This window comes from Chlamydomonas reinhardtii, chromosome 8, assembly GCF_000002595.2.
Source record: "Chlamydomonas reinhardtii strain CC-503 cw92 mt+ chromosome 8, whole genome shotgun sequence".
Taxonomy (NCBI): Eukaryota; Viridiplantae; Chlorophyta; class Chlorophyceae; order Chlamydomonadales; family Chlamydomonadaceae; genus Chlamydomonas; species Chlamydomonas reinhardtii.
The window spans coordinates 764,465-786,932 of record NC_057011.1 but is presented as its reverse complement, the minus strand read 5'-3'; the positions used below and the strand labels follow the sequence as shown (position 1 = coordinate 786,932).

General features: G+C 62.5%; 2 protein-coding genes across 2 annotated transcripts; both read left to right on the top strand.

The window, feature by feature from the left end:
- The first annotated feature begins 2,993 nt into the window (after positions 1 to 2,993).
- Positions 2,994 to 4,599, top strand: CHLRE_08g360650v5 (uncharacterized protein). Its single transcript, XM_001702277.2, has 2 exons — positions 2,994 to 3,463; positions 3,617 to 4,599. The coding sequence occupies exon 1, from the start codon at positions 3,096 to 3,098 to the stop codon at positions 3,456 to 3,458; it is 363 nt and encodes a 120-aa protein (XP_001702329.2). The 5' UTR covers positions 2,994 to 3,095; the 3' UTR covers positions 3,459 to 3,463; positions 3,617 to 4,599.
- A 904-nt stretch (positions 4,600 to 5,503) lies between these two features.
- CHLRE_08g360600v5 (uncharacterized protein) lies at positions 5,504 to 22,069 on the top strand. Its single transcript, XM_043064808.1, has 36 exons — positions 5,504 to 5,784; positions 5,966 to 6,046; positions 6,519 to 6,606; positions 6,790 to 6,847; positions 7,693 to 7,787; positions 8,117 to 8,584; positions 8,720 to 8,845; positions 9,202 to 9,318; positions 9,606 to 9,713; positions 9,852 to 10,132; positions 10,330 to 10,492; positions 10,975 to 11,121; positions 11,556 to 11,741; positions 12,178 to 12,321; positions 12,645 to 12,731; positions 12,994 to 13,035; positions 13,265 to 13,342; positions 13,684 to 13,839; positions 14,047 to 14,169; positions 14,342 to 14,386; positions 14,719 to 14,786; positions 15,064 to 15,213; positions 15,463 to 15,520; positions 15,926 to 16,022; positions 16,212 to 16,336; positions 16,562 to 16,711; positions 16,942 to 17,112; positions 17,334 to 17,431; positions 17,638 to 17,674; positions 17,863 to 17,901; positions 18,153 to 18,271; positions 18,585 to 18,672; positions 18,971 to 19,088; positions 19,405 to 19,511; positions 20,000 to 20,179; positions 20,520 to 22,069. The coding sequence occupies exons 1-36, from the start codon at positions 5,738 to 5,740 to the stop codon at positions 20,718 to 20,720; spliced, it is 4,446 nt and encodes a 1,481-aa protein (XP_042921809.1). The 5' UTR covers positions 5,504 to 5,737; the 3' UTR covers positions 20,721 to 22,069.
- Positions 22,070 to 22,468: the final 399 nt, after the last annotated feature.

Sequence of the window (22,468 nt, the reverse complement as noted above, 5' to 3'; positions counted from 1 at the left end):
TGCGTGTGCGGGTGCGGGTGCGGGTGCGGGTGCGGGTGCGGGTGCGGGTGCGGGTGCGGGTGCGGGTGCGGGTGCGGGTGCGGGTGCGGGTGCGGGTGCGGGTGCGGGTGCGGGTGCGGGTGCGGGTGCGGGTGTGGGGGCAGTGGCAGCAGTGGCAGTGGCAGTGGCAAGGGCGAGGCGGGGGTAGAGAGGTGGGGGGAGAGAGGAGGGGCGGGCAGTCAGAGCTAGGGACATCAGACCTGGGTGCGTCAGTGTGTGTCGGTAATGTTGGTCTGTCGCCACGCACTGGTCGCCCACCCGCCGCCACCACCACCGCCACCGCCACCAACACCACTGCCCACCCATCACCACCCCCACCAACCACACAAACCGGGTGGCAATGACACCATGTGGGCCGCGGCTTTGACTTTTGGAAGCGCGAGGTGCGGCGGCGTAGAGGGATGTGCCAGAAGTTAAATTGCGATTATCGCCATAAGTTCGAGGCTCTGCGCGCTTGCCTGAGCCCTGCGCTCAATTTGCTTCGCATCCCTGTGGCAGGTGGACGCGGCTGTCACAGCCTCGGAGCGGCGCACCGATGACAAGCTGAGTGGGATGCGCGAGTTCGTGAAGGAGCAGGTGGAGGGCGTGCACGAGCACGTCGATGCGCGTCCGCAACATGCACAGCTAAGCGGTGCACCACGCGGTTCTCCAACTCCTCCAGCTGGTGGCCGAAGTTCTCCTGTAGGGCGTTGCACCGCGCATCGACGTGCTCGTGCACGCCCTCCACCTGCTCCTTCACGAACTCGCGCATGTCACTCAGCTTGGCATCGGTACGCCGCTCCGAGGCTGTGACAGCCGCGGCCACCTGCCACAGGGATGCGAAGCAAATTGAGCGCAGGGCTCAGGCAAGCGCGCAGAGCCTCGAACTTCTGGCGGTAATCGCAATATATAACTTCTGGCACATCTTTCTACGCCGCCGCACCACAGCGTGAGGGAGGGACGGCGGCGGTGGCATGTCTGCTGCGCCCCGACCCACACTCGCTGCCGCAGTACCTGCGCACGCATGCCCCGACAGTGCCTCTCCAACGCTGTGCTCGCTGGCGTTCTCGGCCTCGCTTTGTTGGTCTTTAAATCATTCTCAATTACCGTAATAACAGTGCGTGTGCGCGTTGCAGTCGACCTACGGGCGGCTTCCGGCTCCTCCTGATAACATTCACAAGCGCGCGCACGCACGCATTGCTTGCGCTCCTAGACATATGGGCGGGCTTCATCCCGCAGGTGCGTGCTTTGTGTGCGTGCGGGGAGGGGGCATGAGTCATTTGGGGAGGGTTGGTGAGGGGAGCTGTGGCTGCGGGTTCGGCTAGGCGGCTGGGCTGGGCCCCAGGCTTGGGCAGCACGTGATACGGCATTGAGTAAAAGATATTGCCGTTTTCACAGCTGCGTACCGAATCCATGCATGGTCCATGCATGGCCGTTCCGTATGCGCCTCAGCCGCCGCGCCTCTCCCCCCTGCACGCCCATGCCCCCGCTCTTGCCATAGCCGTAGCTAGGTTGCAGCTGCCCAGCAGCAGCAGGCCAGCACTACCTCGTGTGCACACAGCCATTAGTTACATCAGTTGTGTCCGTGTACCTGCCCCGACCCTGCCTCGCACCAACCACACACACGCACACATACACACACACACGTACACACACACACACACACACTTCAAGGCATCGCCACCCAGCCCCCGCATGCAGAGGGCCTACGAGCTCGGCTCTGACAGCACGTGGGTGCACAGGTGAGGGGGCTGAGGCGCGGCCGCACAGCGCAAGCGGCGGCGGGTTGGAGGTAAAGGCGGGGCGGGGCCGCCTATATTGTGGGACCGGTAGGTGCGGGCTGGACCTTCGTGGGGGTGGGGTGGAGGCCCCAAGGAGCGAGGTCTCCTCATTCCCCGTGTGCTCCTCCTTGCTTGGCTCCTACCTCCTGTGGAAACGGTGACACCAAGCAACCGTGACCCCCGTGTAGGCCCCACTCCCTCACGCCACCGCCAACCCCTCATGCCCCACCCACCCCTCATCCCCATCAGGTCACTGATAGGAAATCTACGATTGTCTTTTTCCTCTTACTAGCCATGCCTGCAATCCCCTCTTCCAACCCCCTCCAGTGGCTACCTCGACATATCCAGCAGCATCGGGCTCTGAGCCGCGGCCACCACGGCGGCGGCGACTGGGCCGAGGGCTGGAACCTGCCGCGCCTGCGCAGCACCGTCATGGTGCTGCACTACGGCTTCACACACCCCATACATGCAGGTGAGCACAGGAGGCGGCAGAGAGCATAGGGGAGAGGGGGGGAAAGAAGCACGGTAATCATCCATAATCCAGGTAAATGTTGGCGAGTATGTGGGACTGCTGGCAGGTTGCGTGCGTGCTGATAGTGCTGATGTGTGTTTTGTCCTTTGGATCGCCACCTTGTGCCGCGCAACTTGACCTTGTAGAGGCATTTCATGGTTTAGCCAAACCTAGTTTAAGAACACCCACTGCGCCATGTACAGGGTGGGTGACACCCGGCGCCCCAGCCAGGGCTGGGTCCTAACCCGTCCTCTTGTGGGGGTTGGTTAGTGGATGACGAGTGTTGCGGAACTAATGCGTACGCAGACCAGAGCGGAAGGCGGAGTGGGCTTGCAGGCGGCACGAGAGTAGGCAGTCAGTAGCGCAAGTTGCGAATTCACATGTTACCTCGTAACCGACGGTAAACGCTGTGGACGGTCGCGCCCATGGCTGGCTGACGGAAGGCGGCTGCTGTATTGGGATGGCTGGGCTGGACGACGGCGGCCGGGCTGGCGTTGCTTGGGACTACCAGAAAGGATGCGCCCGGAACCAACCTGAAGAACACCAGCGCCACCAGGGCCCAGCACGATGTACGGGAGGGAGTGGATGGGGCGGGAGGGGGTGCCTGCGCATGCGCAACAGGCTTGCTTGAAGAACGACCTCCGCTTTGTGAAATGCATTTTGCGCAAGCCGTTTCTTTTATCCAGTCACGCGTCATCCCACGAGAAGTTAGTTATGCACGGAGCCAGACTGCAATTCGCAAAAGAAAAGGAACCCTACTAGTACTTAGCTCAGCTTTTGGTCAAATGTCTTTCCTTGGATGCGAGGTGGACGTGCCGCGCGCCGTCTTGCCGCGCCGTGGCTTCCAGCTTAAGCGCACCGTGGCGACCTGCGTGTCGCGACCTCCAAGTGCTGTTCGCAAGTACCTTGCTGAGAAGTTCACAGTGAATAAGGACGTGGCGAGCCCGGCCGAAATGGCGCGGCTGACGCGTTCCGTGGAGGACGTCGAGGAGCAGATGCTGTCAAAAGTTGATCAAATAAATACGAAGATCGACCGGGATTTCGGAGAGCTGCGGCTCTACTTCCTGGTGCTGCTCCTGTTGGTGCTGTCGACGGTATCCCCCGACAGCTTTTTATGCACAATAATTTCCGCCGTCTTCAAGAAGTAGTGCAGGTGGGCGATCTAGACCTTGACGGGTGGGCCGCGCAAAGTTGACCACGGCACGGGGGTGGGGCGGGGAAGAGGGGGTGGGGCCACGCACCACTGTTGTCGTTTCCGTGTTGGCCTGACGCTTGCAGTACTCCCGCTCCCTCCTGTGCTTCGCAGGACGGCCGCTCCGCGACAGCCGAAGTGTACGCAGACAGGCGCGGCTGTCTCTACTAGCTAGCTTTGGCAGCCTGCGCCGCTTGATGGTTCTGGCGCAGAGCGGGGGTGCAACGGCAACGTTCAATGCAGGCGTCGGTTGGGCTCTCCTTTTGTCTTTTCTGTGTGGGATACCTCAGCATTACTGAACGTATGCGTCTTGCTTTTGGGTGGAATGGTGTGGGTAGGACAGCTTTGGGATAGCTGCGCTGTCAGGACGCCTTTCGCCATGCACTGTGGTGGATAAAGCGGGTTTTGGAAACACTGCTTGAGTTTCATAGCATAAGCAGCAGGTACGGCTGAGGGATACGCATTGGATGTGATGTGAGAAATTCCAAGTGGGCATGTCCTTGGAGGTGTGTGGAGAACCGGTGCGCAGGGGAGAACCGGTGCCGGTGCGTGTTTCTCGACGCCACGATTCATGCACGGTGTGCAACACGGATACACAAACCGTGCACTGACATGAGCAGGAGAGGTTGCGATGATAAACACCGTGGGTTGTACCCTGTACACTGCACTGATAGCGATAGCGAGTAATTGGGAGTCTGTGCTGCAGAGTGTGTGTGCTGCAGAGTCTGGAGGAACCGTCCGGTTCTGGTCTGAGGTTGATCCTGTCTTAGCGCTAGCCCCCTTACGCCGTCCTGAGTGGTCGTCTGTCCTACGCGCAAACCCAACATATTGCGTTGACGTCTGGGGACGCTGTGTCGGCGAGCGCCACGGATGGCCCCAATACCATGGGGGCACTGTACAATATTCGTGGAACTCCGAAGGCCACGCTGCGTGCGGGGTGTTTTTGAAATTTTGATGAGGTATGCCAGTGCAAGCACCTGAGTGCGTTGGAGCTTGCCTCAAGTAGATAGAAGGTGTGCTCCGCAGTGTGTGTTGTGGAACGGTTTTGCCGCAACTTACTGTGCGACGTCCAACCATCCGACGTCCAACGCACAGCCCCGACCCCCCCCAAGGTTGTGCGCACGCCAGCATCCCCAATAAATACCTTTGGTCCATATCAGACTCATATTTCAGTCGTCATTCCTATACCAGCCTCCTTTCACCTCAGCTCTACGCCACGAAAGGCACCCCTGATGAATGAGCTCAGCAACGCTTCCTCACCTCCGGTTGTGTTGTTGGCGTGTTGCACCGCATTCGGCCTGCCCGCCACAATTGTCGTACACATTCGGGCCCCTCTTCTGCTTTGCTTCGCCTTGTTCTTGCCCCTGCTTGTCACACTGTCGCCCGGCCATTGTTTTGCTGCACGCCGTTGCATTACGCTAGTGCTCGTCTACACAGCTCATCCGTGGACGCCGGTCGACTGCCTGCAGGTGCGCATCGGCTATGCTATCCGCGCGGTGTGGCGTCGCATTGAGTCTGTGTGGTGCTATCGCCTTGGCCGGGCGCCCGGAGCGTGAGGAATGCGCGTCAGCAAAACATCGACACAACCTGCCAGCTACCGTCGGTACAGTAACAGCGCGCGAACGACGCACCAATGCCTTGTCCCTTCTTGCTACGCATTTATGTGGGCACGGGTGGGAGCCACACACATCGGGACTACGCTTTCCTGCCCCTTGCCATGTTCCATCACGAGGCACCCCTGATGAATGAAGGGTGACAACTTGCACACGCCTGCTCTCATGCCCAGCACTATAACACCGTACGTTGCGTCAGGTTGCATCCCCTGTCACTTGACTTCCTTAGGGGCACGCCCCATGGATCGCATGGCGGTCCGCTAGTGTGTTGGAGTTTGTGGAAGGGGGGGCTTATGGGTTTCGCCACGTATATCGATATCGACATCTGGTTGCCGCAATGCCGCACTTCAAGTGAACATGTTGACTTTGCGGTAGACACAGAGTCAAAGTTTGCTGTAATCTTATGCAGCAGCCTTTTGCTCTGCTTCACTGCTAGGAATCAAGCTGCAGATTTTCTGCGCAAGTGTTTTGGTTGTCAATTCAATCAATCAAGAAGCTTGATAATTGCCATATCCAAATGCTTTATATCATGTTTTAGCTCAGAAGTTGCCCCCGTTCCGGGAGACAGTCTCTTTCCCTCGTCACCCAGCCTTGAGGGCCTTCTCCACAGTGGACAAGCAAGATGGCGGCCGGATCTGCTGCTGTGCTCACAAGTTTCATTATCAATTTGTGAGCGAGGAGGCTCGTGGCGCGACGATGCACAGACACTGACTGCCGCGGCTGTATACGGTTTTCGCGTGGCCCAACTTTGCATGTGAACGAATCCAGCATGAAGCCGGTTATGGCATCTTGTATGCGCACCGGTGTGTTGCGTGGGCGTCAAGTCAGCCTCTTTTTGGTGCCGACGCAGGTGTGTTATGCTGGGGCTGTTCACGCTGTTCACAATCGTTCGTGTGAGGCCATGGGCGAAGCGCTTCTTTGCGCCAAGAAGGTGCGTTGGCCGTGGGGCGGGTGTCGAACGCGTCGCCAACTGGTGCGGTCAAGAAAACTTACAGCAGTCAACTTGATTACCAATGAGCTCACTACACATGCACACATGCTGAAAGCGAGGGCCTCAGCGTGCTTTCCAGAGATATGGCGGGCCGACCGTTACCAAGTGCGCGAGAGACCATCTCTACGCTCACGCCGAACGCTCACAGCAAACATGTGACACAGCTCTTGCCCAAGTGTCTCGGCGCGTCTCGAGGGGGCTCAGCGTTGCTGACGTGCAAGGCTGTTGCAGCTGCGTGACCACCGTTGCCCTACAGTCCGCCCCGCCTCCTTGGGCTTTCCCGCCATGCCTCTTGGCCACAGCTTGCCCCCTTCCACAGCTTCGGTGCTGCGTGCTGTTCATAAGCTTGGACTAACACGCTGCCGTTGCTTTTTCACTGGCTCGCCTCCGGCCTGTGCTACTGGTGCTGCAGATATGCAAGAGATGTAGACTTGAAGCCAAAACGCATGAGCAGCTTCTACCTGGGATGGGTGAAGCCCATCATGTTGTATAAGGAGGAGGTGAGCGACCCACATCACCGGCAGGGCCACTTCGCAGAGGGTGGTGCGGAGCCTTCAGGTTGCGCCTGGCACCCCCTTAACTGGGCATTGCCTAGACAGCTTCTAGACTCCTTGGCGGCTGTGCTCCCTCGCTAGCCCCTCGCTGATCCCTCCTTGCTCCACCACCTCCCCTTCTCCCTCCAGGACATCATTGACGAGGTGGGCCTGGACGCGGCCATGTACCTGCGGGTCCTGTGGTTCGGTGAGTGAGGGGAGCAGGGGGATAGCCTAGAGTCAGGGTGCGCAGGGACGGGCACAGGGAGTTAGGGACAGAGACAGGGACGGGAGGACAGGGACAGGGACAGGAGCGAGGGCCAGTGACAGGTAGGGCGGGGACAGGTTGCGCCGTGGCTCGTTGGAGTGGAAAGCCCAGAGGCCGGGCCGAGCGGGTGTGCGCGGCACGTGGCGTGGCATGGTGGTGGTGGTGACTGCACCGGCGCGGCGAACTGCACCGGCGCGGGGGGCGCGGCGTGACTCGGTCTACGTCTCACTGAGGCGGGGCCCAACATGGATGGCGGCGGGAGGCAGGGGTCGCCGCAGGGCAGCGTGGGGGAAGAGGCGTGGGGGGCTGGGCCGCGGGGTGCGGGGGCAATGGCGCGTGGCTAGCGGCCCGTACCGGCACTTTGGCTGGCGGCTGGCATGGGCCAGGGTTGGGCTGTACGAGGCGTGGACGGCTAGGAGGGACGGCGGGCGGACAGGGAGAGGGGGCGCACACATGCCCTGGTGGTATGCGGGCAGCTGCGGAGGGGGGGGGCTGGGGCTGAGGCCAACAGGGCAGGTGACGCACCGCTACCCAGGCGTCGGAGCAGGGGCAGGGGCGGGTCTGGGGCATGGGTGGGCACGAGATGAATGGAAGCACTGAAGCGGCGCGGACGGGCAATGTCGACGCGCCACCCTGGATCACCACACACAATTACACGGTGTCCTGCTCATCAGCACACGTTATCCTTTCCCTTCTGCTCCCTTAGCGCATCCACACTCCCTCACACTCTCCCTTACCCCCACATCCACCCTCCCTACCGCTCTCCCTGACGCCCACGCCCACAGGCATGGAGCTGTTTTTCATGCTGACGCTCATTTGCATCCCGCTCGTCCTGCCCACCAACATGACCAGCGGGGAGATCGAGCGGCTGCTGGCACAGGTGCGGAGGCGAGCCGGGGGGTGGGACGTAAATACCAGCCCAAGCTTAACCAAGCCATATCAAGCTAGCGAGGCACAGGCAGAGGCGACGGGGGGAAGGGCTGCCGGGCCCTGTGTGTTGCGGCCGGTCTCAAGTAGAGGCCGCTTCTTGCGGTCGCGGTGGATTGAGCGCTTCAGGGGAGGGCGCCGGTCCAAGCGTGGCCAGGCTGGTGTGGGGCGGGGTCGGGCGGGGCAACCGCAATGAGTCACACACCAGCTGACTGACCTGCAAAGGCACGGCCCACCCCTTGACCGCGCGCCCTGCTGCGTCCTGCTGTGTTGACCCCGCAGGCGGAGGAGGCTCAATCGCTGGTTTTGAATAATTCGGTGGTTGTGCAGCCGCGCAATACCAGCCTCCTCGGCGATGACAACCACAACGACGTCCGCTTCATGTACATGTCCCAGGGCACGGTGGTCGCCAACAACATGGCTCCTTGGAACACGAGCATCACGTTCAACGCGACGATGGTGGAAAACAACGTCACGTTTGTGCAGGACTTCTTTTCCAACTACAGCTGCAAGGACACAGCTGAGCCGTACCTATCCTTTGCGGCGTACAACATGACTTACGTACGCATCAGCGGCACCAAACGCTACAACAACGACTCGCTAACAGTCCTGCTGAAGGACGCGATCGTATTTCTGGGCTGGCAAAACATGAGCGTCATTCCCGCCAGCCTGCAGGCCGTGAATAACTCAGGCTTTGATTACATCATCGTGTGGTCGCTGGAGGGCGAAACGGAGCAGACGCAGCTGACGGTGAGGTGTAAGCAAAGCGGGGGTGGGCGAGGCCGGGGTTCATGGGCGGTGTACGGGGCAGTGAGTGCTGGACATGACGTGCCCAACCCGTGCTCGAGTCACACCGCGCTGCCTCCCTGCCATGCCGCGCTGCAGGTCAACGGCAAGGAGTTCAAGTTTACAAATTTTGACAAGTACTCGCTGTCAAACATTCCAGCCGGCAGCGCCAAGATGTGGGCGCACGTGGTAGCGCTGTGGCTTGTGACGCTGTTCACTATGTGGGTGAGTGCTGTCGCACGGCTTTGGCCCACACTCAAAAGACATGGCGGCTAGCTTTCAGGATCGGCCATAGGCCAATGGTCAAAAGCTCTCAGTCCACCAAGGACTGCTGGGGTTGGACTTCGGGGGCCCAAGAGCGGAAAAGAGGCACCGGGCAGGGTTTGGTAACCACTGGCAACGCTCGGGCAGGGTTTGGTAACCACGGGCATGTTGACCTGTACACAAGACCACTGCTGCGCGAAGGTCCATGTCCCGTGCCGTAACCCCGTCCGCAGGCACCCTGCGTCCCCTTTACACGCTTCCCCACTCACACAGCGCCCCCCCCCCGTTGTGCTCTCCTGATGGCTCTGCTGACGCAGCGCCTGAGAGAGTACAACTTACAGTCGGTGTATCTGCGGCTGCTCTTCTTGGGTAACTCCAAGCGAGGAGGCCCCTCACACACCGTCCTGGTCACCGACGTACCCTTCGTGTCTGACGTGAGTGGTGGGACATGCCGGTGGGGCGCGGCACAAGGCGGGCGGCAGGCGCGGGTGGAAGCAAGGTAGACAGATGGGAGGTGGAATCTTGCTGACGGGAGGAGCGCGTGGGAGGAGCGTGAGCCCGACCCAGATCGCCCTGCCACCACGGCCGGAGCCTGAAGGGTGCATAGCGCATGCCGCATGCGCACGCGTGCAAGCACTTGCCCTTTCCCGTTCTCCTGTCCATAGCACGCGCCGCATGCGCCGCAAACGTGCACGCGTGCCTGCCTTACCCGAATGCGCAGGCGGTTGCGTGCGGCCTGCGCGCAGAGGAGTACCGTGAGAAGCACGGCCTGCCCGCGAGCGTGACCAGCCTGAAGAAGAGCATGAGCATCAAGAACCCCATGTATGAGGTGAGCGGGCCGGTCCATCCGGGCACACCACATTGTGCACACACACACACACATACACAAACCGACGGAAACATGAGGATGGTTTCCAACACCCCGTCCCAGTTCCGTGCTGAAACATCGCTGGCGCCACATACACAGGGTTACGAGTCGCTGGAGGGCGGCCCCGACGGCAGGACGGCGGTGGGCGTGCCCGTGTCCACCAGCGCGGGCGAGCCGCGCCTGCCCGGCACCAAGTCCGTCACCATCGTGGAACCCGGCGGCAAGAACGGCGCCGGCGGCGCGGCACAGCAGCCTGCCAGCTCGCTACGGTCGTCGCAGGCGGCGTCGCTGAAGCAGTCGCAGGCGGGCGCGCTCAAGGTCCACACCACCAACGGCGGCGGCGCGTACGCGGCGGAGACGCCGCGCGCCAACGGCGGCGGGTGAGGCGAGGAAGCATGCCATGGGTGCAGGGCCTCTCGGGGACTCCCTTCTGTCTATAAGTGGAACGATGCCGTGTGTCTCCTCGCCCGCCGTGCGTGTCATGGATACCGCACGTTTTCCCGCCGTCAACCCAAACCCACACGTTGAAGCCTCCCTCCTGCCCTGCCCAACCCGCTCCCCCGGCAACTCCCTTCAGCTCCACTGCCCAGTCCGGCGACATGCGCGTGTCGGAGTTCGCCTCCGCCACCTACGAGGCCGAGTCAGCCGCCGGAGGGGACAAGCGCTCCGCCGCCGGCGACTCTGGCGTCGGCGGCAAGGAGGGCGGCGCCGTGGTGGCCAAGGGCAGTCTGCTGCACAAGGTGTGTGTGTAGCGTGTGTATAGCGTGTGTGTGTGTGTAGCGTATGTGTGTGTGTTAAAAAACGAAACGAAAGCCCGCCCCGTGTGTGTGTATGTGTGTGTGTGTGTGTGTGCATGTGCGTGTGTGTGTGTAGCGTGCGTGTGTGTGTGTAGCGTGTGTGTATGCGTGCGCCGCCGCTAGTGACAGTGCGTCCGGGGGCGGCGCCCGTGCCACCCAGCCGGGAGCAACGTATGCCATGCCAGGACGGGAATGCGCAGGCTCGCAACCCCTCGCCACCTCCCGCCAGCTGCCCCTTCACCCCGCCGCTCTATCACCCCGTCACGACCATCGGCCGCTCCTCCACCCCACGTTTCTGATGATGATGTAATTCTCCTGCTTGGCTCGGGCACACAATCTTTTTCATGAATGTGACCCCATCCCCGCATCTCCATCTCGTCTTAACTAGTCATGCATGGAACCGCCTGCTCTCCCCCCCCCCGCAGGTCCAGGCCGTGGGCGTGCCCATCGAGGAGTGCCTCAAGTACCGGCTGCACGACCCCGAGGTGGAGCCCCGGCACGCCGCCACCGGCGGCAGGCTGCTCATGGCGCGCGTGGGCCGAACCACTGAGGAGCTCAGGCGCGACGTGCTGGTGGGCGAGGGCGGGAGGAGGAGGAGGGTGGGAGGGTGGGAGGAGGGTGGAGGGTGGGTGGGTGGGAGGAGGGTGGGAGGAGGATGGGAGGAGGGCGGGGATGGCAGGCGGGTGGGTGGCGGGAGGAGGGGGTGGAGAGTGGAGGGTGGGAGGAGGAGGGTGGGGTGGAGAGTGGAGGTGGGGATGGGGGTTGTTTTGAAGGGAGTGGGGGCTGTTGGCGGGTGGTGGTGGTGGTGGCGGCTGCGCAGGCAGCAGCGCGTGCGGGCGTTGCTGGAGACACGTGCGCATGCGGGTGTATGTGTGTGTGCGCCTTGTCTGGATGGAAGGAAACGGGCACGCACGCGCTCCGCTTCCTGAAACCTTCCCCTCCCCTCACCCCTCCGCCCTTGCCGCCTCCTTCCCGCCCCCACCCACCCACACACACACACGCACAGCGCGAGGACCCGGAGCCCACCTGGCTGCCTCCCGGCTACGGCGTGGACACGCGCGTGCTCAAGCCCGACCGCCGCTCGCTGAAGCGCTTCCGCTACGACGTCAAGACGCTGGGCAAGAAGCCCGGAGACATGGTACTGTGGATGCGGGACAAGGCCGCGCAGCTGCTGGGCGGCAAGAGCCACGAGGTCAGTGTGGGAGCTGAGCGGGCGGCGCGGGCGGGGGGGGGGAGGGGTTAGGGTTTTGGGGTACCCCGGGTAAACCAGGCCAAGCCCGCCGCAGAGCGCGGAGGAGCGCGGGTGTGGGAGGCCCTGTAGGTGCCGGCAGCAGTGGCTGTCTAGGGGGACGGGTGCGGGCGGCGCTGCTGGCGGAACGCGCGGGGCTGGCGATTAGACCCCCGGGATACGGGGCGAGGTGGGGGTGCGACTGCACACCCCAGGGCACCCCGCCTGCGGCAACGCGGCCCCCCTCTCGGCACCATTGAGCGGGGCCTTACCGTCGCGCTCCCTCCCCCCGCACACCCTTCGCGCCAACCCTCTGCCCACCCTGTGCCCGCCCTCTGCCCGCCCTCTGCCCGCCCTCTGACCTCCTCGCTTCTATGTGCCCCCGCCTGCTCCCCCACAGGACAAGGAGAAGGAGAAGGCGGAGCTGGATGCGGCGCGCATGAAGCGCGAGGCCGAGGACAAGGACCACATCGGCCCCCGCTTCCGCCCGCCCGTCAACGCCACAGCTATGGACCCGAAGGAGCAGGCCAAGGCCAAGCTGCGGGTGGGGTTGGGTTGTCAAGGGGTGGGCTGGGGGGTTTCAATCATGTTATCGTGGGGGGAGGTGGCGTGACGGCGGCATTGAAGGGGGGTGAGGGTTGGGGGGGCGTGGCGGGGGCTGTGGAGGGTGTTGTTGGAAGGGGCGGGTGGGGCGCGCGGGGGATGCTCTGCAGGGCCCTGAAGGGGCCTGAAGGGGCCTATGGGGTGTGTGGTCGGGGGGGGGGGGGACTGAGGGGCCTGACAAGGAATCTAGCTCATGGATGTGGTGTTCGTTTCGGGCTTCGCACCTCACGTGTTTATGTTGCCGCTGCCCTTGCTGCTCCGCAGTCGGGCCTGACGCCGCAGCAGATGGTGGCCCAGGAGTTCGCGCTGGTGTACCAGCCCTACAACATCGCCGCCGTAAACATGATCCAGGTGCGCGGGTGCGGCGCTGATGCGGCGCAGCGGCGCGGCGCTGGTGCGGCGCTGCAGCGCTGCGGTGATGAGGCGCTGCGGTGGGCGGCGGCGCGCCGTCCCGCGCGGGCGCCCGCCTGGCCGGCTGTGCGCACCGGCTGCGCGGAGACCACCGTACCCCAGCTTCCCAGCTCCTTAGCGTCGGATTACGTCTGTTCGATGTGCTGGAACGTGTCGGAACGCAACACTTGCTGTCCGCAACGCTTGGCCTCCCCCCCTCCAGGACACCACTGGCCTGGAGCCGCTGGTGGCCGAGTACCTCAAGGTGGGTTCCGGGCTCCGGCAGAACAAGGACTCCTCCCTGTGTTTCGCTCCAAAGGGCTGCATGAAAAAAGGACCCGCATGAGCTGGCCAGCTCGTAATGCCACAACAGCCGTGAACCAATATGCTGGCCCTGTAGACACGGCGTTGCAACTCTTGCCCAGCCTCCCGTGCTTGCCCGGCCACCCGCCCGAACCCCCGGCTACAATCTGCAAATGCAATGTGTTTTGCAGATTGAGCAATCCCTGGAGGACTACCTGGACATGGCCAAGCTGCGCCTCAAGCTGCGCAAGGCGCTGCCCATGAAGATTGTGAGCCGAGGAGGACGGGCAGTTGGGGACAGGGGATGGGGATGTACGGCAGGAAATGGGGGATGGATTGCTTGGCGGGATAAATGTTGGGTAGCAGTCATTGTTAGGAAGGAAGACAGCATTGCATGGGCACATGCTGTTGTCTGGCCTCGCGAAGTAGGGCCCAGCAGGCGCCGGATCGCCTGGACCTATCCGGTCCGTGGTCAAACCGCCCCCACCCCCGGCTTCACGGACATCGGTAACAACGCGTCTACTATGCTACTGTACCAGGCTACGCCTTCACTTCTTAACTTATCATGAGTGTAACCCCCCCCTCCGGAATCCGCTCCCTCGGCGTGCAGGTGCGCATCAGCCCCAAGCTGCAGGGTGACGCCTGGCCGGCCGTGCAGAGCGAAATGATCCGGATCGTGAAGAGCCAGTACGAGTACATGCGGGAGCAGGCGCACGCGCGCTCCAAGCAGGCACTGGAGCTCCACGACCGTGAAATCAACCCCAAGGCAAGCAGGAGCTCGCGGCGCGCGGTCTTATAATGGTGGTCTGGGGCGGTCACACGGTGTGGTGTGTCAGCGGGGTCCGCTCCGCACCGGCGCCACGGCACGTGCTGCCCTTGTGGTTGTGTGCGCCCGACTGCCGGGGGGGTGGCAATGCCCTGGCTCATGAAGACGAATTGATGTCGTGTCAACCCGATATCTTGTGACGTGCAGGAGAAGGACGTGCTGCAGAAGCGAGCGGTCGCATTGGGCGCTGAGGAGGCGAACCTGCCGAGGCAGGAGGCGGAGGCGCTGGCGGCAATCCAGAAGATCATGCCCAAGAGATGGAGCGCCAAGGTAGGTCGCGCTGGCCCAAATGCGGTTGAGGGTGCGGCAGAGATCTCAGGCCTGATGCCTAGCTGCGTGCCCGATACGATGAATGCTTTGTAGCTGTTAGGTCCAGACCGTGGCCGCGTAAAACGAAAGAGCTGCATGCACGTCCCATCTTTTGCAACCGCTGCTCCCGCAGGTGGACGCGGTGACCTACTGGCTGGCCCGGCTCAAGTACCTGCGGGTGGGTCCCCATGCATTGTAGGGATGATGCTTGCCTCGTGCGCAGGGCGTTCTTTGCGCAGCACGCTTGCACGTATTTGCACACACGCACAGCATGTCTGTTTCAAGAGCTGGGTAATTGAGGACGCAGCAGGGGCTTTTCAAAGTCTCGGTGCAAGGTTCCCATGTGTGGCCCCGCCCGCATGCACTCTCTTTCTGCCGCGCCACCTACCGGATCGCGGCGTGTTGATCATGCCAAACGGGCCATGCGTGGCCTGTAGCGTCTTGCGCTTCCTATTTTCATGCTTCTTACCGTGACGCTGGTGTGTGTTGCCTATGCATCCGAGCACACAGGAGTGCATCAAGATCCAGCAGGCGGTCGCCAGCCGCAAGATCGCGCCCTCCGCCTTCGTCACCTTCAAGTAAGCACCAGCGAACTCCACTCCGCACAGCCTGCAGAGCAGCTCAGCGCAGCTTGGGTTTGCTACTCGTAACCTCCATTCCGCACAGCACCGCTGCTGCGGCAGCTGGGCTCAAGCAGGGGCATGACAGCGCTGGGCACGGGCAGGCGGCATACCAGCCTTGGTGGCTGCCGTACCGCCGTACCGCGAGCCTGACTTCGCCGATGATGCCCACGACGCGCGCCCCTGATTTCCCGCCCCCACCCCCGCCCGCGCCCGCTCGCCCGCTCGCCCGCAGCACGCGCATGGCCCAGGGCGTGGCCTCCAACTCGCTGCACGCGCACGACGAGACCAGCTGGCGCATCATGCCGGCGCCCGCGCCCATCGAGGTGGTGTGGGGCAACCTGATGATGACGCACCCCGTGCGCACCGGCCGCCTGTGGCTGATGTGAGTGGCCCAGCGGCCGCCCGTCGCGCGCGCACACCCGTCGCCCTGCCTGCCTGCCTGCCTGCCTGCCTGCCCGCCAGCCTATGCAGCGGTGCTTCTGCCTACTAGACCAGTGGCTTCCATTCCTTCCTGCGCCCTGACTGCCGAACCATTGCGACCTGCCTCACGGTCGGGCCTCACTCCAAATCCCCCCGGCCCCCTGCCTCCTGCCCCAATCCCCCCTGCCCCCCTGCCACCTGCCCCCTACAGCTGGGTGGCGTTCTGGGCCATGACGCTGTTCTTCATGATTCCCGTCACGCTCATCCAGGTGCATACCTGTGTGTGTAGGTGTGTGGTGTGTCTGACTGTGTGTGCGTGTGTGTGTGTGTGTGTGTGTGTGTGTGTGTGTGTGTGTGTGTGTGTGTGTGTGTGTGTGTGTGTGTGTGTGTGTGTGTGTGTGTGGTGTGCGCGCGTTTGGGCGGCGGTCCGGCTAGCCGGCTTGGTCGGCTGCCGCGGCGGGGCATTCCCCCTGGGTTAGTTGCTGCAAGGAGGGCTGCCTTGTAGGCAGGTGAACCTGAGCTGCTGCTGAGCGCGTACAAACGCTCATGCGCTTTTGGTACCGATACTCCGAACTTGCATGCACGCCTTGAGATCCTTGGTTGTATTCTCTAAGTACGCGCACTGTACTCACGCACAACCTTAATCAGCATTATTAATTCATAATGGCACGCAGGCGCTGATTGAGGTGCCCAAGCTGGCGTCCATCCCGGTGCTCGGTGACATCGTGACGGCGCCGGTGGTGAAGCAGCTGCTGGAGGCGATCATCCCGGGTACGTGTCGTGTGGGCCACCGGACGCGCACGCCCGCGCACCCCGCGCACCCTTCGCAACCCCCCCCCCCTTCACGCCGCGCCTCTGGCTCATCGCAAAGGAACCCCCACAAACGCCTAAGGCGCACGCGCTCCCTGACACTCCGTCGCGCACTCGGTGCCCAACCTCTGACTGCCTACACCCGTGCAGGCCTGGTTCTGAAGATCTTCCTGGCTGTGGTGCCCATCATCCTGAAGATCATGGCCATCCAGTCCGGCCTTACCAGTATGTCGGAGGTGGACTTCTCCGTGGTGGCGCGATACCACCTGTTCCAGGTGGGCTGGTGGGGCGGGTGTTTCTTTGGGGGGGGGGGGGCGGGCGTGTCACACCTGCCACATGTTGCGCCTGCAACGGACCTGGCATGTCTGCTACGCTATCTTACCTGCGAGACTGGTGGCCCGCGACCCAAATTCCGTCAGCAAGCCGCAACACACTCCACACAGGCTGCGCGCGCTCTACTTTCCTGATTTGCTGTTGCAATCTCTTGCACGCGCACACAGGTGGTGGTGGTGTTCTTTGGGTCCATCATCGCCGGCTCTTTCTTCAACCAGATCACGCAGTGGGTCAAGGACCCTGCCTCCGTCATTTCCGTGCTGGGCAAGTCCATTCCCATGACCGCCACATTCTTCATCACCTACCTCTTCGTGAACGTGAGTACTGCATGCTTTTGGTTCGCTGCGCTTTGCGTGCTTCAGTGCGTGGCTGTGCACTGAGCGGGTGGTGGGAATTGTGACCGACCGCGGGCGAGAGCACCCTGAAAAGCGTGACCTCGTGCGACGCCGCACCATCCTGACACAAGTGACAGTGTCTCCGTACAAACGCACCAGCTCCCGGCACGCGCTCCTTGCCCAACCCCCGCTCACCCAAACCGAACCGACAGGGCCTGGCGGTGCGCTCCATCCAGTTTGTACGCCTGTCCGACTTCGTGGTCTTCTGGATCCTGTCCAAGTTCGCGGGCTCGCCGCGCGCGCGCGAGCGCATGTGGATGAACCAAGTCCAGTTCTACGGCAAGACCGTGCCGGACCACACCATCGCAATGCTCCTGGGCCTGGTGGGTACGCAGGCCTAGATGGTTGGTGTCGTGCTCAACCGCTTGGGGTCGCTTGTTGGGGGCGCCTGCTGCTCTCGAGTCGGCGACGAAGGACACGCCACGGTCGCAGCAGTGTCGTGTGCCCTACAGGCTAGGTTTTGTGGCAAACGAAGAGATATGCAGACGTGCTCAGAAGCCTATGCATTTGACCTGCCCACCCGCCCACCCACCCGCTTCCGCAGGTCTTCTGCTGCATGAACCCCATCGTGTGCCCGGCGGCCCTGGCGTACTTCCTGGTGGCGTGCGTGGGAGAGCGCTACAACGTCATCTACGTGTACAGGTGGGCGCGAGCGAGACCGAAACTTACGGTAGCGTGCGGTACATGTGCGCGGCTGCGCTCGTTTCGGGGCGTTCACAAGGCCGGCCAGGAGTGCTCCGAACGCTTCACTACTTGCGCTGCGAGCCCTGGTACCGTGCGAATCGTGCTAGTTGGGCAGCCTGCCGATGTGCACTGCGTTGTGCGTGTTCTGTGCCTGTGTCCCACAGGCCACAGTACGAGAGCGCTGGGCGGCTGTGGAAGACGGTGCGTTCTGAAATCCGTTGACACGCCAATCAAGCAAGGGGGAGACGGACGTGGGAGACGGAGTAAGGGCGCGGGGCAAGGGCGCTGGGGGCTCTGCTCCATCTGCCAAACACACAAGAAGATTGTGGTGAAGCTTGGTGATTTACGGATGTGGCCCATATCTTCCCCCTCTCCTTGTCGTTGCTCAGGTCTACAACCAGATCATGGTTGCAATCTACATCATGCTGGTGAGTTGTGCATTGCGTTGCATTGTGTTGCGTTGCGGTGTCTTGCGGCGTGTTGTGGCACCGCGGCGAGGTCCAGAGGTGCCAGCCACGCAGGCGCAACGCCGCAGCCGGCGCCTAGCGCCGCCCCCTCCCGCCTCCTCCTGCTTCTCCCGCTCCCTCCTGCTCCTCGCCCTCTCCTCCCTTGCCCAACTACAATGCAAACCACCCTCCCTGTCCCTCTCCCTCGCGATCGCGCGCGCCCGAACCCGCAGCTCGCCATGTTTGGCCTGCTGGCCATCAAGAAGTTCGCGGCCACATTCCTGCTGGTGCCGCTCATCATCGGCGTACTGCTGTCGCACCTCTCCACGCTCACGCTCTACAGCCGCCCCTGGTGAGATAGGGGCGCGCCGCAGGGGCGTGTGTGTGCGTGTGCGTGTGCGTGCCACAGGCACAAGGCCGGAGGCCCGATGCCGTGCGTGCAAACTGGCCCCGCCCCACCCCTAAGCCTAACGCCCCAATCATAGTACCGGTGTATAAAATATATGTGTGTGTGCCAATGTGCGTGCGAATGTTTACACGCCCGCCCCCAACACGGCAGCCGGCTTTCGACGCCCCCAACACCCAACCCGCCGCACCCCCCTAACCATTGAACCTGCTTCCACATCCCGCCCCCCCCCCCCCCCACACACACACGCACATCCTAGGACCGTCACGGCGCTGCACGACGCTGCGGAGATGGACATGCTGGAGGCGGACCAGCGCCGTGAGCACCTGCTGGCCATGGCGCGAGACGTGAGCGGGGCAGGAGCTGGGAGGGGGGGGAGCAGGGGCAGGGGCAGGGGCAGGGAGGGAGGAGGCGCAGGAGGAGGCGCAGGAGGAGGCGCAGGAGGAGGCGAAGCAGGAGACTAAGGGGGGGGGCTAGGAGGAAGGCATGTGTTGGCGTGCGAGTGGGTGGACCGCGATTGGGATGAGATGGGTTGGAGCCGCAGCCCAGCCTCTGTCAACACCGCTCGGTCACCTGTACCCAATACCTCAACACACACCTACATTTCCTCCACGTAACCCAACCTTGTCACACACAAACACACAGGAGCGCAAGAAGGCTAAGCTGGAGCAGAAGCAGCGCTACGAGACCGCCTGCATCGCGGCGGAGAAGGAAGACAAGCCCGCCCCGCCAGCGTCCGACTTCTTCACGGAGATCAAGCCGGGTATGTGCAGCAGGCGGCCGGCGTTTCATGGCTGCGCGCTTGTTCACATTTTGAAGCCCGCGCCCGGCGGCGTCTCGTGCAGTGCTCTACCGCGTCCTGCTTGATGCACGGCGCTGAGCGCTCGTCCCTCAAGCCTTCGCGACCGGCGTGGCTGTCCGTGGGTGCAACCGAGGGGTTCAAACCAACCGCAGGAAAGGCTAGGCTTTGACTGGGCCCGTAGTTCACCCTCCTGCTCCCGTCCTTCCCGCCCATCTGCCTGCTCTCCCCTCGCACAACTCCCGCCCACACCTATCTTGCCGTGCACGCAACCGTACAGGCAAGGCCGAGCGGCTGCTGTATGAGACGCTCGAGGGCGAAGGCTTTTCGCTCAACAGCGCAGAGAAGAAGGAGATCGCCGACATGTACCGCAACCCCGGCTTCACGGTGCGTGTGTGTGTGTGTGTGTGTGTGTGAGGGTGTTGGGAAAAAGAAACGAACGCGCGCGCGTGTAGGTGGGTGGGTGTGGGTGGGTGGGTGGGTGGGTGGGTGGGGCTTGTCGGTGCTAGGCGGGGCTGGGTGCTGGGTGCGGTGCTGCTACGGGGCTGGGTGCTGCTTCTGCTTCGGATGGGTGCGGGTGGCATGTGTGGGTGCTGTCGCTAGGGGGAGCGCGCGTGCCAACCTTGAGTCCGAGCTTGAGTCCGCGGCTCGCAGCCACGTCCTGGAGGGCGGTGCCGCCCACCTGCCTTGAGGGCGGCGTAAGGGTAGGTGGCGGCGGTGGCGGCCGCAGCTGCTTCCTTGCGCCGGAGCCATCCACACCCCTCCACCCCAAAGCGCAACACAACATCAGAATCATAGGCCGGCGTGTCTATGTCCCGTGTGCTGTCTGACAAATCACCAACCCAATCCCCATTCATGCGCACGCGCACGCGCAGATGCACCTGGAGCACCTGGAGGAGGTGGAGAAGCTGGCGCGGGTGGTGCAGAGCCTGCTGCCCTCGCTCAACCAGTTCGTGTCCGAGTACAAGAACTACCGCCGCACCGTCAAGGCCCACAAGATCAAGGGCGACACCGCGACCGGCGCCGAAGTGCCGCACATGCCCGAGGACCTTACGGTGAGCCTGCGGGGGCAGGGTGGCGGCCTCTGTGCGTGTGTGTGTGTGTGTGTGTGTGTGTGTGTGTGTGTGTGTGTGTGTGTGTGTGTGTGTAAGTAAGTAAGTAAAAACGAAGCCGTGTGTGTATGTGTGGGGGGAGAGCGTGTTGTTTTCAGCACCGCAAGTACGGTATCTTTCGTATGGGATCAGCATCCTGGCCCGCCTGGTGCGGTCAGCAGCTGCGCAGGACTGCCTTCTGTTCCTCCATTCCGCATTTTCTCCCACTTGTCGTCCGCTGCCTTCACCTCGTTCTTTGCGAGTTTCCTCATTCCATCACTCGCCACTTCCAACCTTTTGGCAGATCTTCGACAACGACCCGCGCCTGGTGAGCCTGGACCAGGAGATGGCGGATCGGCCCGACGACGCCGCCTCGCTGTCGGCGGCGGAGGCCAGCGACGACGACGAGGAGCGGCTGGGCCGTGACGTGGAGGCGGCGCTGGGCATGGAGCTGCAGGAGACCAAGAGCGCGGCCGCCAGCTCCAAGGGCTTCAAGCAGGTCTGAGGTGTCCATGTGGTGGTGGAGGGCGGATGGGAGGAGGTGGGGCTAGGGGAGGAGCGGCGGGAAGAGGAGGCGTGGGTGGTTGCGTGGGTAGCCGTCCATGCAAGACGGGAATTCGTAAGGTGTCGTTTGGTGGATTTGCAAATGTGGAGGAGGCGAGCACAGAGAGCGTGGGGCTGCTCCTGGTCTTTGGTTACGTGCGGTGAGGGCAAATGCGGTGAGGGCAAATGCCAATGCGGTGGCTCGGCACCGTATCATACGGAGTTGGGCAATGAAGCTGTGGGCGTGTGGGGTTGCGCCCGAGTTGTGTGGAGTTGCGCCCGGGTGCGGATGCGTGCGCGTACAGATGGGGCGCGCTGTGTTTCATTGCAGTAACGTGAGTCTTTGTCTGTGTAACTTGACTGGTGATGGGTGATGGACTGATGGGTTGCAAGGTTGCATCCAAGCGGCTAGCAAGGTCGGATGTCCAATAACGCATGTTGCCCTCCTTCAAGTTGTTGCTATTTGGTCGTGTCATTGACAAGGCTATACGTGGTCACAAAAATATACCTCGATGTGTATGGGATCTGGTAACGTCAGGCTACCCTGTCCCAAGCGTAGAACGTCCGTGCGGGGGCTGGCTTACCACACTTCCTAATGCATGCATGGCGTCGGTTTTCGGCGGTGATGGGGAATCTGCTGTGCGTCTGAGCCTCGTGCGCAGGCTAGTCACCGCTTGCATGGAGTAAAGCTGTTCACTGTAGCATGCTTGCATTAGCGTTTGTGAATCAAGTTAATGCATGCAGCGTTGCATTTAGGCGACTTTCGTGCGCGGCAGACATCGCGACTCGTGAGCTTTCTGGGAGGTGCAGCTGTGGCACAAGTGGCACGCAGGGTAGCACGTGCGCTGAGCCCAAGTCCCTGGACTGTCCAGCACGGCCTCGTATCAAGGTCTCTGGCGTGCAAGGTGATGTACCGTAATAATAGAGACCAGGAGAAGGTGGAAAGGCCGTGGTGTCCGCAATAATATTAATACTGTAATATGAAGTACGTGACCATCAGTGGGCGGGCGTCAAATGGCCGGCCGCGTAGTAGTGGCGGTGCGTGGCAACGGTAGCGGTTGGGGCGGTTCTGGTTCGGGGGACAGCAGGACAGGACAAGACAGGACTTTGGGCGGCGCGGGTTCAGTTTGCAGGGTTTGAGTGGGGCTGGGCATTTTGGCAGGTGCCGGGTTCAGAGTCAGGTCAAGCCCGGCCCGCAGGCTTTTGGGGCGATTACAGGGGCACAGGGGCAGCCAGGCCAGGGCAGGGTGTCAGGGCACAGGGTACGGGATGCTGTCACGACTGGGCATGACGAACTATTCCTTGCATTGTCAACTTACCGTTCAACCTCGGGCCGTTCAGGGCCGTCCCACTTACATTGTGGAGTGCATACCAGGGTTGGATGCGGTGTGGGCAATTATTATGTGCAAGCACATGGACAACAAGGGGCACGACACGGGGGCGCACTTTTGGTCAGCCCTGGATAAGGTCAGCAGGCATGCTGTCATGACAGGGCACGACGAGCGCACCGTGCGTTGCCATCGAACCTTGGGCCGTCTCACTGAATGCAAACCAGGGTTGGGGGCGGTGGTGCAACCCAGAGGAGGCAGGGGGATGCACCCCGCACGGAGGGTGGGAACTTGCCCGGCTCGCTGAAACCTCTGGTCATATAGGGGCCGAAACACCCCGGCTTCGGCGAGCCAAGTGGTCGGAGTGGGGGCGCTTCGGGGA